Source organism: Strix uralensis, chromosome Z (genome assembly GCF_047716275.1).
Source record: "Strix uralensis isolate ZFMK-TIS-50842 chromosome Z, bStrUra1, whole genome shotgun sequence".
Lineage (NCBI taxonomy): Eukaryota > Metazoa > Chordata > Aves > Strigiformes > Strigidae > Strix > Strix uralensis.
The window spans coordinates 91,870,836-91,888,609 of NC_134012.1; the positions used below are offsets into that span (position 1 = coordinate 91,870,836).

Below are 17,774 nucleotides of genomic sequence, written 5' to 3' on the forward strand. Positions count from 1 at the left end.
ATCCTCCTCACTCAAGTATTCAGCGCTAATGCATCTCTTAAAGTGCTTCATAAGCTATTAAAGTCGAGCGTGCCTCAAGTGCACGATAAATGGACTCCATGCCAGTGTTTTCCCCCCACTCCACCCAGTCTCTGCCACCAGTGGGATTATCCCATCCTTCCACCCTATTCCTGCTGTGCTTTCCCAGCCCAAGTGCCTGGCTGGTGGGGTATGAGCCCTAGGGTTGGCTGGTGAGGGGAGACTGCAGTGGGGCAGGGGGTGACCTCAGGGTTGGGGGGGATGGAGCACACCCCTTGGGTCTCCAACACAGAGCAGATGCTCCCCGACTTCACCTGCATGTGTGCAGCCTCTCCAAGCCAGACACGGCGGGGTGGGCAGGAGACCTGCTGCTCCAAAGTCCCTGCCCATAGCATCACCTCGGTGTTTCAGAGAGGTGACCAGGAGGGACACACGCTGCCTCTGGGGAACAGAGTGAGGACAGTTCTGGAAGTGGCCTACTAACCTCCCTCCAGCTCTTACACCCAATTTTCCTTTCTCTCTCCTTTTTATGCTCCCCAGTTCAGAGCAGCCTCTCTGGCTCCTGCAGATGGGGAGAGCCCTGCCTCACTCCGTGCACCCCATTCAGGTGCTTGCTGATGACCTCAGGTCTCAGCAGCTCCAGTTTTGAGCTGGTGTCCCAGACATCTCTCTCCTGGATGCTGCCAGGCAGGGTAAAAATGAGGAACACAGGGACGGGTAGGCTATGCTGCCAAATCCCTGAATCCTGATGCATCACAGAGCAGAAGGTGACAGTCATTGCAGCTCAGCTGGCCAGGGGCCTTAGCCAGGGCCACACTCTCTGTGCCAGTACGCTGCTGCCAGTGGCAAAATGCGTGGCCCTGGCCAGCACTGGTGGGGAGCAGCATTTGTTCCTCTTGTCTAGTCAACACATTTCAAGTGTGCGTAACCCTGAAGTACCTGGCACATCTGTGTTTTGTGCATCTCCCTGTGTGACAGGTCTGGGCTGCCATCCCCACAGCACGGAGTGAAACAACATGAGTGCATCCAAAGGATGCTCTGGCAGCCTTGACACTGGGTCCTTCAAAGCTTCCCAGGCAGTGATCCTGCAAGCAGAGCAGGACCAAGCAGCACTGCTTCTCTGTAGAAAGCATCACACCACCACAAGCAGCAGACAGCTCAACATTTAAATGCTTCAAGCAGGTACCCTGGGAAGGTGCTTGGGATGCTCCTGTAACACCACCCAGCAAGCTCCCTCCGTGTCCAGAGAGTGGCTGCCCCATGTGATGGGGATGTGTTGCCAAGCCCCAGCTGCTTTGTGACCAAGCTGGCAGCTTCCAGCAATGTAAACCCACCCAGTTGGATTTAGGGCAGTTCAGTGGGGCACTCTGGCTGGGTTCCTCAATCCCACAGAGCCCACAGATGCACAGGTGTCCTTACTGGAGTTAATCATCAAGATTCCCCTCTATAATCCACTGAAAGCAACTACAGCCAGGCTGACTGCCAGGAAAGCCAGTGAATTTTGGAGGTCCCTCATTTTGTCCCATTTTTGCAGGGCTGCCATAGGTGACCTTACAGTGGGACGCAACCGTTCCCCCCATAACCCTTCTGCTCCTGTCTTGACCCAGGATCATGTGGGGTCCTCCAGCTCCCAATGCCACCAGTGACTCTAAAATATAGTCTCTCTAAAGCCATCACTAGGGTAAGCCCTGAATCCTCTGCCAACCTGGAGAGGAGAGACCTAGTGGTGGGTGCAGCTGTGTGGTGGCAATGGGGACAAAGTCACCCCAAGGAGATGAGAGCAGAATGAGGCATCCATCATGGTCATGGTGTGGTGTGTCAGGGCTTGGAGCTGTCAGGCTGCTGCTTCTTCCTCCCTCTTCATGGGTGTGTTGCACATGATAGTGTGCAGAAAAGGGGGGATGAAGGGATGGGAAGCGGTACCCTCACTCTAGGGGCACCCTTGGACATTCAGGGGTAGGAGCAGGGTGAGGGTCACCAACGGGCACTGGGGAGAAGCAGGACCAAACCCTACAGCAGTGGGCAGGAGGTGATGCATGTGTCACTGAGAGGAGAAAAGTGATAATGTTCAGAAACATAATATCAGGCAAGCCTGGAGTGTTCACCCAGCTTGCCCCAGGAGAGAGGCCAGAGGATTTGCATTCACATTTTGTGGGACCCCCAAGGTGGGAAAGGTGTGAAGAGACTCACCTTGCTGGCTGTGTCTCTGGGCATAGACGACCACCACTGCAGCGAGCACCACGCAGCAGGCTGACGGGACAGGGTTAGCCATCTGTGGAAGCAAACACAGGCAGAAGGAGTCAGGGTTTTCTCTAGGAGACCTTGCATGTGGCATGCTGAGAGCCGTTTCCTGCTGGGCAGCTGAAGGGTGCAATGGGACCGCAAGGAGATGGCCACAAAGCAAGACTTCACCTCAGCCATGAGGGAACTTGCTGCAAAACAAAGCATTTTTCTGGTGCATGCTTCATCATTCAATAGCCTGTGGCACTTTCCATGACACCTGCCAGCACAACCAGGTGCCTGGAGGTGACAACATGCCTTGCACAAATACTGTATTTTCCTCATCTCATTTTCAACATTTCCCTTTAAGAAGTCAAATGCTGGTGCTGGGCTCTCCTTGGCAGCTGCAGCATCACCCTAGGAGCAGACATTGCCTGCAAGTGGGTGACAGAGGTTTTTTGAAGAGGTGGGAACACAGCCAGACACTTCACAGCAGCAGCCAGTGCTTAGGATATGCAAGATGCAGATCCCAGCACAGGCAGCTGCCGCTCTGGTGTGGCCCCTTCTTGTGCTAGCACCGAGCATTGTGCTGTCCACCAGTCTGATGCAACAGCAGCAGCATTTCTGGGCATGCCAGGGGCAGTGTAACCCTCACCAGTGTCTTCGCAGTGACTGATGGGTGCAGCATGCTGTCTCAGCCACCTGCCATTGACACCCTGATAGGCCACAGTTGGTCCCCATCTCTCTGGGCTGGGAGAGGGGCAGAGGCTGCTCTGTCCCAGTGAGCCGTGCCATGTTCCAGGGGATGCTGGGGTGCAGGGAGGTGTGGAGGGGGAGACAGCTAAGAAGGCAGGTGGGTGGAAACATGCTGGGCTTTAGGGACAATCAGGGAACATCCTCCTTGCACCGAGTTTAACCAGGAGTGGACAAATGGCAGCAACAACAGCAACGATGCCCTGTGCAGCCCTGCCAGGCTTGGAGATGCCCAAGCTCTCCTCTTATTGCAACCAGAGCTGGTAGAGGAGACGAGAGTTGGGAGGGAGCTGTTGGGAACAGCAATGGGAATGCCGGCCCACCCGCCAGGAGGTAAACAGCACCATGCATGAAAAGCAAATTACACCTTCAAAATCGTTTAAACCTCTCTAATCTTCAGTGCCGTATCGGTAACGCGTGGAGGATTGCCTTTTAATCTAGAACATGAGTATGGGCTCGTTAGCCAGATGGCATCCATTTAAACCTAAATAAAGGGGAAGCTGTACTGGCCAGAGAAAAAAACCCAGCAAAACATATTCCATTACCCAACACGGCTGTTGCAGGAGCCCAGATGGCCTCAGGTTCGCAGCAGGACATGAGCCTTTTCAGGGTTGGAGGGGAACGCAAAAGGGGCTGGGAGGGATATCATGAGAAATGTTTGGGGTGCAGCAGGACCAGCCTGGCCTCAAATGCCCCTCAGGGGCATGGAGGCTGGAGTCGACAGTGGGTCTGAAGATGGGGAGCCCAGAGATGGGCAGAGAAGGGACCCACGGCCTCGATTCTGAATTTGCAGTGCTAGGTTTGGGCTGGTAGAGCTGGCAGCGAGAGCCATCCTCTGTATGCTGCGGCTGCATAGCACAGACACACCAGCCCCAGACCCCCCTCCCAGCCCAGCCCCAGCCCTCCTGGGTCACCTTGAGCAAATTGCTGTTACTGCCTCCCCCGTGCCTCAGTTTCCCTGCCTGTAAAACAGAGATAATGAAGGTGACCTTCCTTTGAAAGCTCTGTGTGAGGAGCACTAAGTGCTAATTACAACATCGTTATCATTCACTCTGCTTCTTCTCTCCTGCTCCTCTTTTTCCCCGTGCCTGCTATCCGCTCTGCCTCCTCCATGTCTCCCCACCATGTCTGCAGTGTGGCTCCTGCTGCCACCCTGCCTGTGTGCTGGCTGCCATTGAAAGTGGCAGCTCGGGGAGTGGGTGATGGCCAGGACTGGAGGTAGGTGGCCATGCCACATGCCGGGGCAGTGTTGGCACGTGGTGCCCCGGGCACCTTGGGAGCTGCCTGCAAACCAGGAGCCAACTTTTTCTACCAATCCCAAATTCACTTCCCACTGAATATTCACTGCCTACAGCCCTGGAATTTGGTGGGTGGCACCATGAGTTGAAGCAGGGGAACTGCACCAGGGCTGGAGCCCCCCCTGCACTGCAGTCCAGGTACCCCCAGGTAGTGCAGCCATCCCAACTCTGGACACAGTGGCAATGACAGGAGCCTCTCCGACACCCTGGCAGTCAGCCTGCTCTTTGAAAAGTGTGAGATCTGCTCATCGTAGCCCTCTGTTTGGCTTGTGCTGGTGCAAGTATCATCACCAACTATCACACTCTACATCTCAGTCCTGCCAGGGAACAAACCCACCTGCCCTCCCCTGCTGCTCCTCATCGGTGTTAAAATAATTGCTGCTGCTCCTGCCCACATGCCTGGCAGCCTCACCCAAGACCAGATCCGCACGGACAGAGGCACCACAGTTATGTGGCAAGGGATGGTTCCTGTCCTGAAGCACTGACAGTCTCAAGGGTGATGGTGTTTGGCTACAGGTGGAGAAAGAGAGGAGGGGCACAGCTGAGGTCGCTGGGGACTCTGTGGCACTGTCAGGACACAGAGGCTCCCAGTGCAGGCACAGAGACCTTACCGCCCAGCTGCTTTCACCTTGCAAAAGCTTATTTCTTCTCAGAGATGAGCTCTGTCACCAGGCAGGAGACAGAGCTATTTTAGTGCAAAAAATCTAGCCAGAAAACCAACTTTTTCTCACTTGAATTGCAATTTCCCATGCAGTATTTGCTTTGTTTGACTGTTTTGCCCAAAGCCATGTTGATTTATTTTTTTTTTCAAGCACATAACAAAACCTTCGCAATTTCTGCAGATGCTTCTAATGCAAATTTCCATTTGCTGTATTTGCTCATTTAATTGTTTCTCTAGCAAAAGCCAGCACCCTGGCACGCAGGCACACGGGCCAGTGAGGAGCAGCTCACCAGGCATGCAGCTCCTCGGGCTGCATCCCCGCTCCAGTAGGGACCAGTTGAAAGGTGACGGTGGGGAACCGCATTTATTACACAGCAAACCCAGCAGCAGGAAACTCAATCTTCTGCAGGAAAAGAGCTTGAGGAATATTTGTTTTTGACCTTGTAGTGAATAATTTCTTGGCAGCGGAGAAGAAAGAGGAGCCTGGGCAGAAGTGGAGGGTGGTGAGGGGGCACACGAGATGCGGTGGCCCAGCAGCTCTGGAGCTGGAGCCGCCGCAAGCAGCCTTTCTTGCTGTCCCCAGCTTCTTGTTTTGGGCAACAGCAACTAGTTGATCCTTCCCTGCCGTGTCCTAATGCCTAAGGGTAATGAGGACATCAGTCATGGTTACTCTTATCAGAAGACAGGAATATGGTGCCCTCTCCGTCTAAACCAAATGTATTTCCAGTCGTGCTTTCCCTGAGCCAGATCAGGCTATGTGGAAGGGGGCTGTGGCCAGATTTACATGAAGACAAGCCCAGAGGCTGCCCCTGCAAGCAGGACTGAAGGGGCACAGTGATGTGATATTAACTGCTCTGGTGTGACAGGGTGAGGACAGTCCCAAGGTGACCAACAAGAGTGAAGGGGATAGATAGTGTATTCAGCCAAAAAGTAGGATGCACCACCTGCTGAACAGTCCAAGTGTCCTCTTCTGAGCAGGCAGAGGGATGGATCCTTCCCAGTTATCCCTCAGAAAGATCCTTAGAAAGTGGGGATGCTCGCTAGTAATGGGGTATCAACTGGCAGCTGGAAACAGCAGCTCCAGGGCAGGGCTCTCCCCAGCTGGCAAGGGATGTGGGCTGCACCCCAGCTTCCCCCCCACAACTCTCACCTGCCACAGCCCCCTCCCAGCAATAATAAATAAGATCTGATTCTGGAAGTGGGTGGCTCCCACAAAAGAAAAGTGGTAGCTTTAAACCCTAGTGTTTCCATGACAAAGTCTTCTGTCGCACAGTTCCTCACCAGGTGCTGTTACAGGGCCTGGCTCTGAAGTGGTGACCCCAGGAAGAAAAAAGCTCCGTTAAGTCGTTTCCTTCCTGCGTGTCCCCCTGCAGCCTTTGCCCAGAGCCTTCCAAAGGAGCTCTGCAGCGCCTGTACTGCAGGCTCCCACTGTAGATGCTACCATGTGCCTGTACTGCAGACAGTGACTGTAGACACTATGGTACAATCTCTACTGCAGACACCAGCTGCAGACACCATGGTACGCCTGTACTGCAGACACTGACTGCAAATGCTCTGGTATGCCTGTACTGCAGACACCAACTGTAGATGCTCTGGTACACCTGTCCTGCACACAGAGACTGCAGACACTATGGTACACCTGAACTGATTGTGGACCTTACAGTACACCTGTACTGCAGATGCTGACTGTAGATGGTACTGTACACCCGTATCACAGATGTTGACTGTAAACACTGCAGCACAGCTGTCCTGCATGAGAGGTCACAATCTACCTGTCCCCAAGGTGTGAAGGTATGCCTGTAGAGCAGATGCTGACTGTAGCCATTACAGTGCACCTGTGCTGGAGACACTCGCAGCAGACATCTCCTGGTCCCCAGCCCCATGGAAACACCCTTACCAAAGCCACCCTTGATTGCCCAGCTCATCCCTTTGCTAGCAGAGATCCTGCCACACCTTTCCCCAGCCCCTGGGGTGCCTCCAGCGAGATGCCATCCCTCTTGGAGGGCAATATGTGCTGCTGGGATTAGCAATGAAGCACCACAGTGGGCAGGACACGTTCCAGACCTGGTTCTTGCAGGGGTTGCACCACTCATGGGCAGCACTGTGGGCAGCGGGGCAGCCCTGGGAACAGCACTTGGGTGCCCAAAAGCACTGAGTGACATCTCCTCCCTTCAGATCACCCCTAGCAGCAAGACGAGGGAAAGGAGAGGACAAAATAGTTGTTGCTTAATGCCGTTCACTTGCTAACAGCCCTAAAACCTCCTGGCCTTACAATGCCCCATCAGCACTAAACTCCACTTTGTTGCTTAAGAGGAGGAGAAAAAAGAAGGACTTTATCATCTCCTTAATACGTGCTATCAGAAAGCCTTACCTGCAGAGTCAGAGCCCCTGCTGCTTGAAAAGTCTTCTTAAATCTAATTTAATCCCCCACTGTCAACAGGGCGATTAGCACTGCTCCCCTGGACCATGAGTGCCACAGGGATGACCGAGGCCAGCTGAAATTAATTCGCTCATGGCTCTTGCAGACTGCAGCTTTCCTCCTTTTCCAATAACGAAGCGTAGACGCTGAGTGAGAGGATGGCCTAGAGGAAGGAGTCCCCCCACAGCAAAGACCCTCCATCACTATGCCTCTGCCAGACTGGGGAGTGCTGCTGGACCCCTGGGTGGATGGACAGACCCTCCTGCACTCATGGTCAAGAAGAGACCGACAGAAAGGGGAGGGATGGCCTTCAAAAAATTTCCAAGCTGCCTTTGTGGAAGATGTGTCCCTGAGGGTAGCCGTAGGCTTGCAGGGCTCTTGGCTCCAACACAGAGCTGAAGCCTGGAGTTGCTCCATCTTCCCTGGATGTCACTGGTTAGATGTCTCAGTGAGAAAGGCAGCAATGAAAGCTGCCCTGTGCCCATGGGAATGAAGTAAGAAACTCTCCTGAAGGGAGCATCAGCCCAACTAAAACCAGAGCTGCTTTCCAGTACTGCAGAGCCCAGGGGCTACAGGGGGAGCTGGGATGGTTTAGGGAGGAACAAGCAATGCATGAAACAGCTCAGACTGGGAGCCTGTCTGACTGGAAATCTGGGTCCCAGGACAGGTAATTTCTTGCTCATGTGGATCACAGTGATGTGCTCCCATTAGGGCAGGGAGCTGTGGAAAGGCCAGTGGAGCCCCAAGACCCCCAGGAGCAAAGTCTTCAACCTGCAGCTGCAGGGGCTGGGGGATTTCTGCTCCACTAGCAAGGTGGGTTCCTCTTCTCTCAAACGACACCTTGCAGCTCCTCCAAACTGACTAAGCAAGCCCTAATGCATCAGGACACTGCAGCCCACACCCTGTCCCCAGTAGGACAAGGGACACACTGACCTGCCTCCTCTGTTACCCTGGGGCAGGCAGGGGAACCATCCCTGTGGTGTGACTCCCTGCCAGCCACATCCTACCTCCATGAGCAATGTCAAGAGAGCATCACACAGGTACACCGCTGGGCATCTCTCCAGTGACCCTGTCTGCCAACAGCCCTCGGCCATCACCAGGCAATCCTGCCGCTGCCCATCCCCTCTTCCTGCTTGGAGCCTAAAGGGAGATGTTTCCTACATCCCATACCTGTCCTTGCAACTACTATGCTGTTAACCAGCCTTTCTGCAAGCGGAGGGCAGTGGTCCAAGCCCAGCCATCTGCTCCAATGGTGATAAAAGCCAGCACAAAGCACAGCATACTAATAAGCATCGCACGTCTTTGAAATTGGTGCCGGGAAAAAGCACGGCAGGACAGGAGGGGGCCTGAATCCCCACAGCAGAGGCTGCGGAGAAACACTGCCCCAGGCCTATTCCTCAAGGACACCAGTGCCGCCTGGGCAGGAAGCTCAGCTGAGCCGCCATACCCAAGCCCCACTCCTCCACATCCCACATCCATGTTCAGACAACCTCCGAGATGGAGGAAAGCTTGGACCAATGATAGGAAATGTAATTTTTTCCCTGTTTTTACTCAACTTTCCTCCGTGCTGAGCATTTCCCAGCTTCCTGTTGAGAGAGACTGCAGGAATCAATTGGATGTTTGCTTCTATTAAAGAAGTGCCAAAGATGGGGGTTTTTGCTGGACCCTCCACTGAAGTGGGGTCTTGGGCTGAGTTTTTCCTTATATGCTTCCCCCAGTGGCATGGAGCTGATGGCACCATGCCGGGGATGGACAGAGGAGATCAGACAAAGAAGGAGGGAGATAGGAGATGAGAGATGGGAGATGCTTGTGGTCCAGGCATTTCCCAGGGTTCCTCCCTGGAAACTGTAGAAATCACCCAAGACAGGTGTGTTTAGGGGCAGACCCTGCTCACTCTGCCTCTCCAGGTTGTGATTACTGCAGGAAGGAGTTCTTGGTGTCACACTGAATTTTGGCAATCCAATTCCCAGTCTCCACTCATGAAAACAGAATATTAATGATGAAGAACAAAACCTAAAAACAAAATACAGAAGCAAAACCGAACTCTCATACACTGAGTAAACAGCTCCAAACATTTTAGGAAGGTCTTGCTGCCTCACACCAGGTTCAGTTTGTGATTTCCAGGCAAACACTTGCAACATTTCTTATTGTTGTCCGTGGGGCTGCATTGCCCTTCAAACCCCCTAGGATTTTGCTCACAAACCTGCTTTTTGCCTTGAGGAGAGTTTGTGGCCAGGCTGCCTTACGCACTCCCCAATGCCCCTTAAGATGCAAACCTCCAGAGCAGAGAAAAGCATCCTAGCATTATAATCCTGACTGTGCCATAGTCATGCACTGTCCTGAGCGAAACAAAAAGAAAAGGGAGGACAGACAAGAGCTTGTTGTCCAAACTTCCTCCATCAGCTAGATGACCGTGGCACAGTGGACATGACATAAGGCAGGATGGTCTTTCCAAACCTCAGGAGCCTGGTCGCTGCTAGTGGGGATTTGGGGTAGGGTCTGGCCACAGGTGCTTTAACATCTCCCTTAATGGCACCTGGGGACACAGGGAACAAAGAGTTTTAGCTTGAAATATGAAGACTATACCTCTTAGTAGCCCAAACTTGCTTCTTTGGAGGTCTGTTTTCTGCAGCACCCATGCAAGGGGCTGCACACCAGCATGGGCACAGGGTCAGAGCTCACTGGCACTGGGGTTACCCCAATGTTACCATGCCAGAGAAGTGAAGGGCACTGTGCTCCTGCAGAAGCACAGGGGCAAGTGGGGCACAACCACTGGCTGCTGCCCAAACCCAACTGCTGGCACCCTGCAGGACCCCTTCCCTCTAGCGCAGGCAGGACCACACCGGTTTGGGCCCAGAAAACCTCCCAGTGATGATGACCCCAAGCCATGGAGTGCTATAGCTCACTCCTAAATCAACAAACACAGCCAAGGACTGAGGCCACAGCATCGCTGCTCAGAAAGCAGGGCAGATTTGTTTTTTGCCAGCATGCTGAGATGGAGCTGGAGAAGGATGAGAGCCTGAAGCCTATGTTGCAGGGGTCAGAGACATGAGCAGGATTGGAGTGAGGAGCACTGGAAAAGACCTTGGCAGCCCATCTTGCCCAGGGAGGGAGTAAGACACTGGCTTAGCATTTGGGAGCGTAAGGGAGGGAGCATCCAGTTGTTCAGAGCTTGCTGGGCATTTTAATTCTGGCTTGTTTATTTGTTTGGGCTTTTTTTCTTTAATTGCTTGGCACGGAGGAAACCACTCCAATGACTCTGATGCTGCCTCCCCAGAGACGCCTCCCCAGAAACGCCTTGGGATGATTTGTTTTGCTTTGCTTCATCTCTCCCACATGCCTGCAGTACAAGCTGGCAGGAGGACAGGGTGGGCAGAGGCCAGGCAGCCTCCACAGCCTAGGGAAGGCAGCGGGTGCTGTCAGAGGCAGGCAGGTGCTCAGGATGCTGGGGACCATGTGCACCCCACTCTTCTTGCTGTCCTTCCCCATCCAGGTCCCATGGGAGATGCTGGGCTCCCCATTCTGCAAGCCATCCACCCTCCCTGGGAGCTCCCTCCATCCCTTGGCATGTGGGTCTCCTTCCCAGCACAATGGACCATGGGGGACAGCAAACAGCATGGGGAGAGCATCAGGACAGTCCAAGGATCCCAGCTCTGGCCAGGCTGTGAGCCTACCCCAGCCCTCCCCTCTCATCTGCCACTCCACAGGGTGCAGGGCATCCTCCGGGCCCTCACCAGATGGGGTGCTCCAAAGGAGGATTGCTGCTCTGGGTGGGCGAGTGGGATGAAAGGCACTCCACTGCTGGCTTGCACGCTCACTAAGCTTTCCTGCACACATTTGCTTACGGAACATATATAGCTGCACCGCAGCCACCTCTGGCTCTCTTCTGCTTCACCCTTTGTGAGGCCCACAACCCCTCCGCACCCTGACCCATCTCGTCTTTGTGGCCCTGGGCTCCCTGCAGCTGACCAGCAGGTTTTGCAGGGGAGATTGCCATGGTGGGTCATGCCTGATGGCCTCATGCTCATGAGTTTGCATGAGCACCACACATGCCTCTAGCTCGAAACACCTGCAGGGCACTTGGGGCATGAATCTGCAAACAGTGCAATGGGACAGTGTCCTGGACAGTGGTCTCTGCAACGCCTTCACACCACTGACTAGCCTGGGGTCACCAGTCCACAAACTGCTGTGGGAACGCAGGCCACCCCAGGCAGTCAGGACAGATGTGACAGCAGGGACATTTGTCCCGTGTATAGGCTGTACCCTCCCTCCCTCCCACCCACCACAAGGATGCTGCCCAAAACCTGGGCAGGGGAAAGCACAGGCTGGAGAGGAATGCTGCCCACCCTACAGCCAGATTGGGGGGTCTGGTGCTCATTGTTTCTCCCAGTTCCATCCAGTTTCTCCACCCACTCAACCCCACAGCCTGCTGGGGACTGTCCCCAAATGCCACAGCAGAACCTCGTTTTTGGAGCAGGCAACCTAGCTGGATGCAAAACAGTGAGCTGCGGGAAACTGAGGTGCAGGGCTGCTACATCCTGAGGACAAGAAAGGAGAGTGGCAGTGCAGGGAGGAACTAATCCTGCCCTTCAGCAGGGGCAGCCTATGTCAGGGCCAGTGATGCTGGAGAGGGCTTTCTGCTGCCTGGTAGACACAGGGGTCTGTCCCAGAGCTGAGACTGGGACTGGCAGTGGGACTGGGGCAATGTGCCTGTCCTCTCCTGCTAGCAGACGTCCTCCTGGGAAAGCAGGGGCGAGGAATCGGCCCCTTTTCGCTTTGACATCCCAAATGGCCCCACTCCCATGGCAAGCTTTGCCATGCACCAGCAGCTGTCTTGCCGTCACCGTTGCCTCAGTTTGCAGCAGAACCTCGCTGACACCAGCCTCCTTGCCCCCCCCACAGCCTGGCATCGCCTGGATGGAGCTGGGGGATAGGGAAAAGCAGCTTCGAGAGGCCAAAGCACAGGGTCTCTCCCCCACCAGCATTGCTGAAACGGGCTGGGGACACCCACAAGCCCCAGGCTGGTGACACTCACCTGGCCTCCAACTACTGCCTCTTTGGGGGGATCTGACCGCTGCAGCCTGGAGCCGGCAGAGCACGTGGGGTGAGCCCAATGGGCTACCAAGGGCACCTTTGAAACCCCCTGGGAACCCTCATCCTCCCCGGGGTCCTGCCCCAGCACCACAGATGGCGTTTGCTGAGAGTGAGCAGAGGATGAGGAGGGAGGAATGGAGTTGGCCCGAGGCAGCTGTGCTGAAATAGAAGTCAAGAAGTCTCTCGCCCAAAACTACAGGAAAATTTAATTATCAAGGACAAAACACCATCTGTTTGTGTGGACTGTGACCTCCCGCTGCCCCCTGGCTTTAACAGCTCTTAAATTAGCATGTTTGTTAGGTGGTATTAGCTGTCTGACATCAGGGAAGCAGTTCCCGCGGGGTGAGAGGGGGATGGAGCGGCTGTACACTAATGCGTGCCGTACATGAACGCGTGCCGGGGCGGTGCGGTGGGCTCAGCAGTGATGGGGAAAACAAAAAACCCCTTTGGAAGTGGGATCCCCTCTGAGCATGGCTCTTGAGAGCAGCAATGAGCTCTGGCAAGCCCAGCACCGCTGCACGCTGCACGCTGCCACTGGCAGGTGAGCTGTGGCGTGAGACTGTACTTGCATCTCAGCCTCCTTCCAAAAAAGAAAGAGCCAAGAAAACATACACTCAGAGGAAGATGTTGCTATGTAAAGCACACAGAATTAAATGAATATTCAATATAGGAGAAACTGGGTTAAAATCCAATTTGTTTCCAGCCCCGCAAGGGAGTGAAGATACACACATTGGTACGAAGCCCTGGAACCAATTTAGTGATCTCAAACTGCGCAGACCCTTTTTTTTTTTTTTTTTTCTCGTGGTTTATGGGGTACAGTATCCAAGGTGAACATACCATCACTATCCTGTCTACCAACACTGGATGCAGTGCGCAGAAAATAGTCTGAAGCCAATCTGGGTATTTGGTAGAAAAACAACTCAGCTGGGAGAGGTCGCACTTTGCAAGATCCCAGCAGCTCTGCTCTGCAAGCTCTGCTCCACTCTCAAGCCCTGTGGCTGCCACAGAGGAGGCTGGAGGTGAGGGTGGCTGCTGCCAGTGTTGCTCCTCCAAGACACTTCTTCCACCAGTAAACCATCAAAGCCAAGCGCTAAACATGAATGCAAGTGGCCTCTGTGACTTGACATGAAGACTCGCATCCAAGGAGCACAGATCCAGGCCTAAATTAATCCTGGCAATTCCAAGGGCTGTAGCTCCAGTTGCAGCCATGCTGATAGACTCCAGAAGCAAGCAGAGGAGTGTTTAATGCTTCTCCTTCTTGGCCCCATGCTCTCTGCCTCCACTGCTGCCCATCACCCTGCTGCCCATCGTCCTCCTGTCCCTCGCCCTGCCCCACCTGCCAGGCTCCTGCTGGGCTCTCTGGGCTCTCCTCTCCTTCCAGTCCACAGAGCCAGTGCCTATCTCCCATCCCTGTGCCCCCAGCAGGTCAGCTCCTCTACAACTCTGCGCCTTGTTCTTATGCCTTAAAATTAACAAGGGGTTTTGTCCCTGCTCTCAAGACAAGAGCCAGCATCAGGTCTCATCCTGTGTATCTGCCCCTCCTCGGGCTCCCTCTCCCTCCAGCCATTTCCCCATCTCTTCCATACCAAAACCCATCGCATGTCTTTGCTCCTTCTCACCTCTGCAAGCAAAACAGCTGGTATATGAGGAGCAGCCCCGCAATGCCAAACTTTGCTTGGAAGTCCCCTTGCCCATGTGCACCCCAGTGATTTCTATCCTGGGAGGCTGGTGCTCTTCAAACCTCCTGCCTGGAGCCTGCACTCATCCCTTCCCTCTCTTGGGGGCCAGGCAGCAGGCAGGGACCAGGCTGCTACCCACTGCCCAGACAGCTGCCTTCCACCATGCGTGACTGGGCAGATGGGGACCACACGTGCACTTTATCTCAGGACCCTTCCTGCAAACTCCAGCACTGAATGAGGGAAAAAAACAGCAGCTGAGAGCAGCCATGGAGCCCCCAGTGGCCTCCAGCCCCCTCCCAAATTCTGGCTCAACTCCATCCACTGGGGCAAGACTCAGTTTAGGGGAGGGCTTGTTTTTTAATTAGAAAATATTCATCAGCGTTTAAAAATAAAATAATAAAAAAAGTGTCAACCAGCTGGGGCTGCGAAAGCTGGGGCGTTTTGGCTCCTGACCGAGTACTTTGATAGAAAGGCTCTTTGGAAAACGCCGTAGAAAATATTTAATTTCTCCCAAGGCCTGCATATGGGGCTCATCACTCGCGCATATTGCACAGGAATATTCATGTGCGCTGGCCTCCTGCTACAGGATGACGAGGGTTTGCCGGTGCAGCATACAAGAGGGGCTCCTTCCCTTTTTTTTTTTCCTTTGGAAGCGGAAAGCGCTGTATTTCACTTTCAATCCCCAAATATTCATCAACGGCAGAACAAAGGAAAAGCTGAGCCAGAGTCAGGTCCACTTGTACTCATCAGCTTGCTGTGCTCACCACAGGGTAAAGAAACAGATGAGCAGCAAACACAGGGAAACACATTTCTGCCTCTGGTTTTGCTCCTTTCTGGTTGCCTGAGCCCATTACAATGCTGCCTGGATGGAGAGCGGGAGCCCAACTTCCACCTGCCTGGCACAGCAGGAGGTTTCAGTTCAAACCCCAGATCTCCACCCCGTGGATGTGGAGGTGGCTCATCCTGGACCTGTCACTGGGCATATCCTTTAGCTAATGCCCTTCTGCAAAACTCAGGGAGGGTGAAAACACTCCACCATGGCCACAGAGCTGAGCGTGTCCCAGCTTTTGGCTCAGCAGCATTTAGGTGGAGGGTTTTTCTGCAACAAGCCAGTGAGCTCTTCTGGAAGGAGCTAGCCTCACACCAAGCACCTCTTGCAGGGATGTTCACCTCCAGCAAATGCTCCCTTCCTCCCCTTGAGCCCCCGTCTTTCCGTGAGCCCCCACCTCTGAGGTGCTCTGCTTTCTGCCCCAGAGCCTGCCTGGGCTACCCGACCTTCTTTAACCTTTCCTAAACGGTCTGTGCTCCCTTTCTCCAGCTCTGGTTGCATCACTCATCCCCATCAAGCTGCTCTCTGCAGCTCCAGCACCTCCTAGCACAGCCTTTGCTAGAGCTGATTCTGCCTGGCCCCAAAAATCTTCCTTGAAGGCAGATGAAAACTCAGAGCACTTATTAAGAGAAACTCTGGGCAAGGAGAGGGGGTAGGAAAAGAAACCATCTGAGTTCACTATCTCTGTGGCTGAAGTGAAGCAGAACGCAGCTCGGAGAGAGGGCATGGCTCCGGCAGGGGTTGCAGAGGAGCCTCTGAGCAGAGCAGATAAATAACTGTGCACACAAACATGCACACACACACACATGTACACTTTATTAATTTTGTTATATTTTGGCAACCATTCCCAACCAGAGGGGAAATCTGATGCCAGGTACATGCCTAGGCAGGGTCTGTAAGATCCACTATGGAAAATAAATTCAATGAAAAAAAAAAGTCCTCAAGTCCAAAAGTCCATTGTGCTCAGTTTTGGGGCTTCGGTACAAGATGGGCATTGCTGACCTCCACCAAGTCCAGTGAAGGGCCATCAGAGTGGTGATGAGGCAGAAGAACATAGGGATGAGGACAGGTTGAGAAAACAGAACTTGTCCAGCTCGGAGAAGGGACAGTTTAAAGGAGGACATAACAGGAAACTGACAGCGTCTACCAGAAGATTGTTGAGATGATGGAGACAGACCCTTTCCCTCCATGGTGGGGAGACAAGACATGATAGGCATGAGCTGCAACAGGATAGGTTCGGGCTTGCTCTAGGGAAGATGTTTTCTCATGACAGTCACCGTCTGGAAGATGAACCCAGACAGGTTGTGGGATCTCCAGCCCTGGAGGCTTTGAAGACCCAGATGGGTAAACCAAACTGGTTGACACTCAGTATTTGTCCTGCTTAGGGCAGGAGGCTGGACTAGAGAACTCCCAAGGTCACTTCTCACTTGGATAGATGTATGAGCACACCATTGCCAGGAAAACTTAAATATAAAAAAGTCTGCCACAGATTCTGGTAGGAACATGGCTCTGCTCAGCACTTCTTTCAAACATGTTGGAAAGCAAAATCTGATTGGAAAAATCTGACCAGCTCTCTGCCTGGAGCAGGATGGAGACCATGGAGAGGGATGGAGACCATGGGGCTCCAATGCAGCAGGGACAGATCCTGTGCTCAGCTCAGCCTGTCCCCATCGATGAAGTGGAGACTAAGGAGATGGCCGTTTTTCCCTCTTCCAAACCTCCTTCTGTGGGGACTGACTCGCACGACACTGGTAAGTGATTAACGAGCGGCCAAGTCCGTCAGCATGCAGGCTGCGTGCATGGGCGCTTGCGTGTGTGCACGCTGCTCCCCACGACTTGGCGGGGAGGGGAGCTGGGGGGAAGAGCGCTGACAAGCAGATGATTAATTCAAATGCAAGGGGGAGGAAAAGTAACGTCCGCTAAAACTATCAGGCGGCGCAAGCATGGGAAAGAAACTCAGAGACGCTGTCCCCATCCCTGCTCCGCACGCATTGCGCCTCCCAGCTCCGAGCTGCTCGCCAGTCCCTTCCTGGCTTCTATTTTTGCAGGTGCAATTTCATATTTGAAAATAACCATGCTGCACACACACATATATTTTTTTCTTCCCCAACCCCCGGCTCATTGCACACGGAAACGGCAGCGACGGGAGAGCAAACCTCCCAGTCTGTGGCACACGGCAGCAATTAGACATCCAAGCGCTCGTTACCCTGTGCCTCTGGGCAAAGGTGCCCGCAGCCCAGGCTCCCCGCACCGCCTGCACCACCTGCACCTTTCAAGCAGTACAGGCTTGAAAATGAATGTAAAGTTACCATTTTGCTCTACAATAATAAGAAAAAAAGAAGAAAACAATAAAATAAAAGAGGCTGAAAGCTCAAGCCTGGCTCAGCTCCGAAACCTTGTTCAGAGTCTGTAAATTATATCCCAAGCGTTGGAGCTGGCACGATTGCACTATCAGCAAAGAAGGTGTGGGAGCTTCTGTTCCTCATCTGGCACAATCAAGTTCAGCTTGGGTCACCAGATAAATAACGTGGAGATGCAAAGTGGTACATGCTGTTCCCCTAACCACTGCTGGGAAAAGCACAGACAGGGAAGGTGATGGGTAGGGGATTTTTGCAACAAAGGGATTTTGTTATGGCCAAGGTCAAGGCTAGCACCCCAGGAACCTCCTGCCTCCAGCTTCTCCACCAAGGAGGACGATCAAAGAGAAGACCAAAGGGTCTTCCTGTGGAAATAAGAGGATACTGAGCTTCAAAGCCTTTGGTTGGAAAACTAGGGATGTGATCTCGCTGGTGGCCTATTGATG

At 53.6% G+C, this 17,774-nt stretch overlaps 1 protein-coding gene across 9 annotated transcripts in view; it reads right to left on the minus strand.

The window, feature by feature from the left end:
- The window catches only part of CNTFR (ciliary neurotrophic factor receptor), a 209,832-nt gene that overhangs the window by 85,916 nt on the left and 106,142 nt on the right, over positions 1 to 17,774 (minus strand). For all 9 annotated transcript variants that reach the window (XM_074856845.1, XM_074856843.1, XM_074856844.1 and 6 more), the window contains one exon: positions 2,209 to 2,290. In XM_074856845.1, the coding sequence (XP_074712946.1) occupies positions 2,209 to 2,290 (82 nt within the window). The remainder of the gene's footprint in view (positions 1 to 2,208; positions 2,291 to 17,774) is intronic.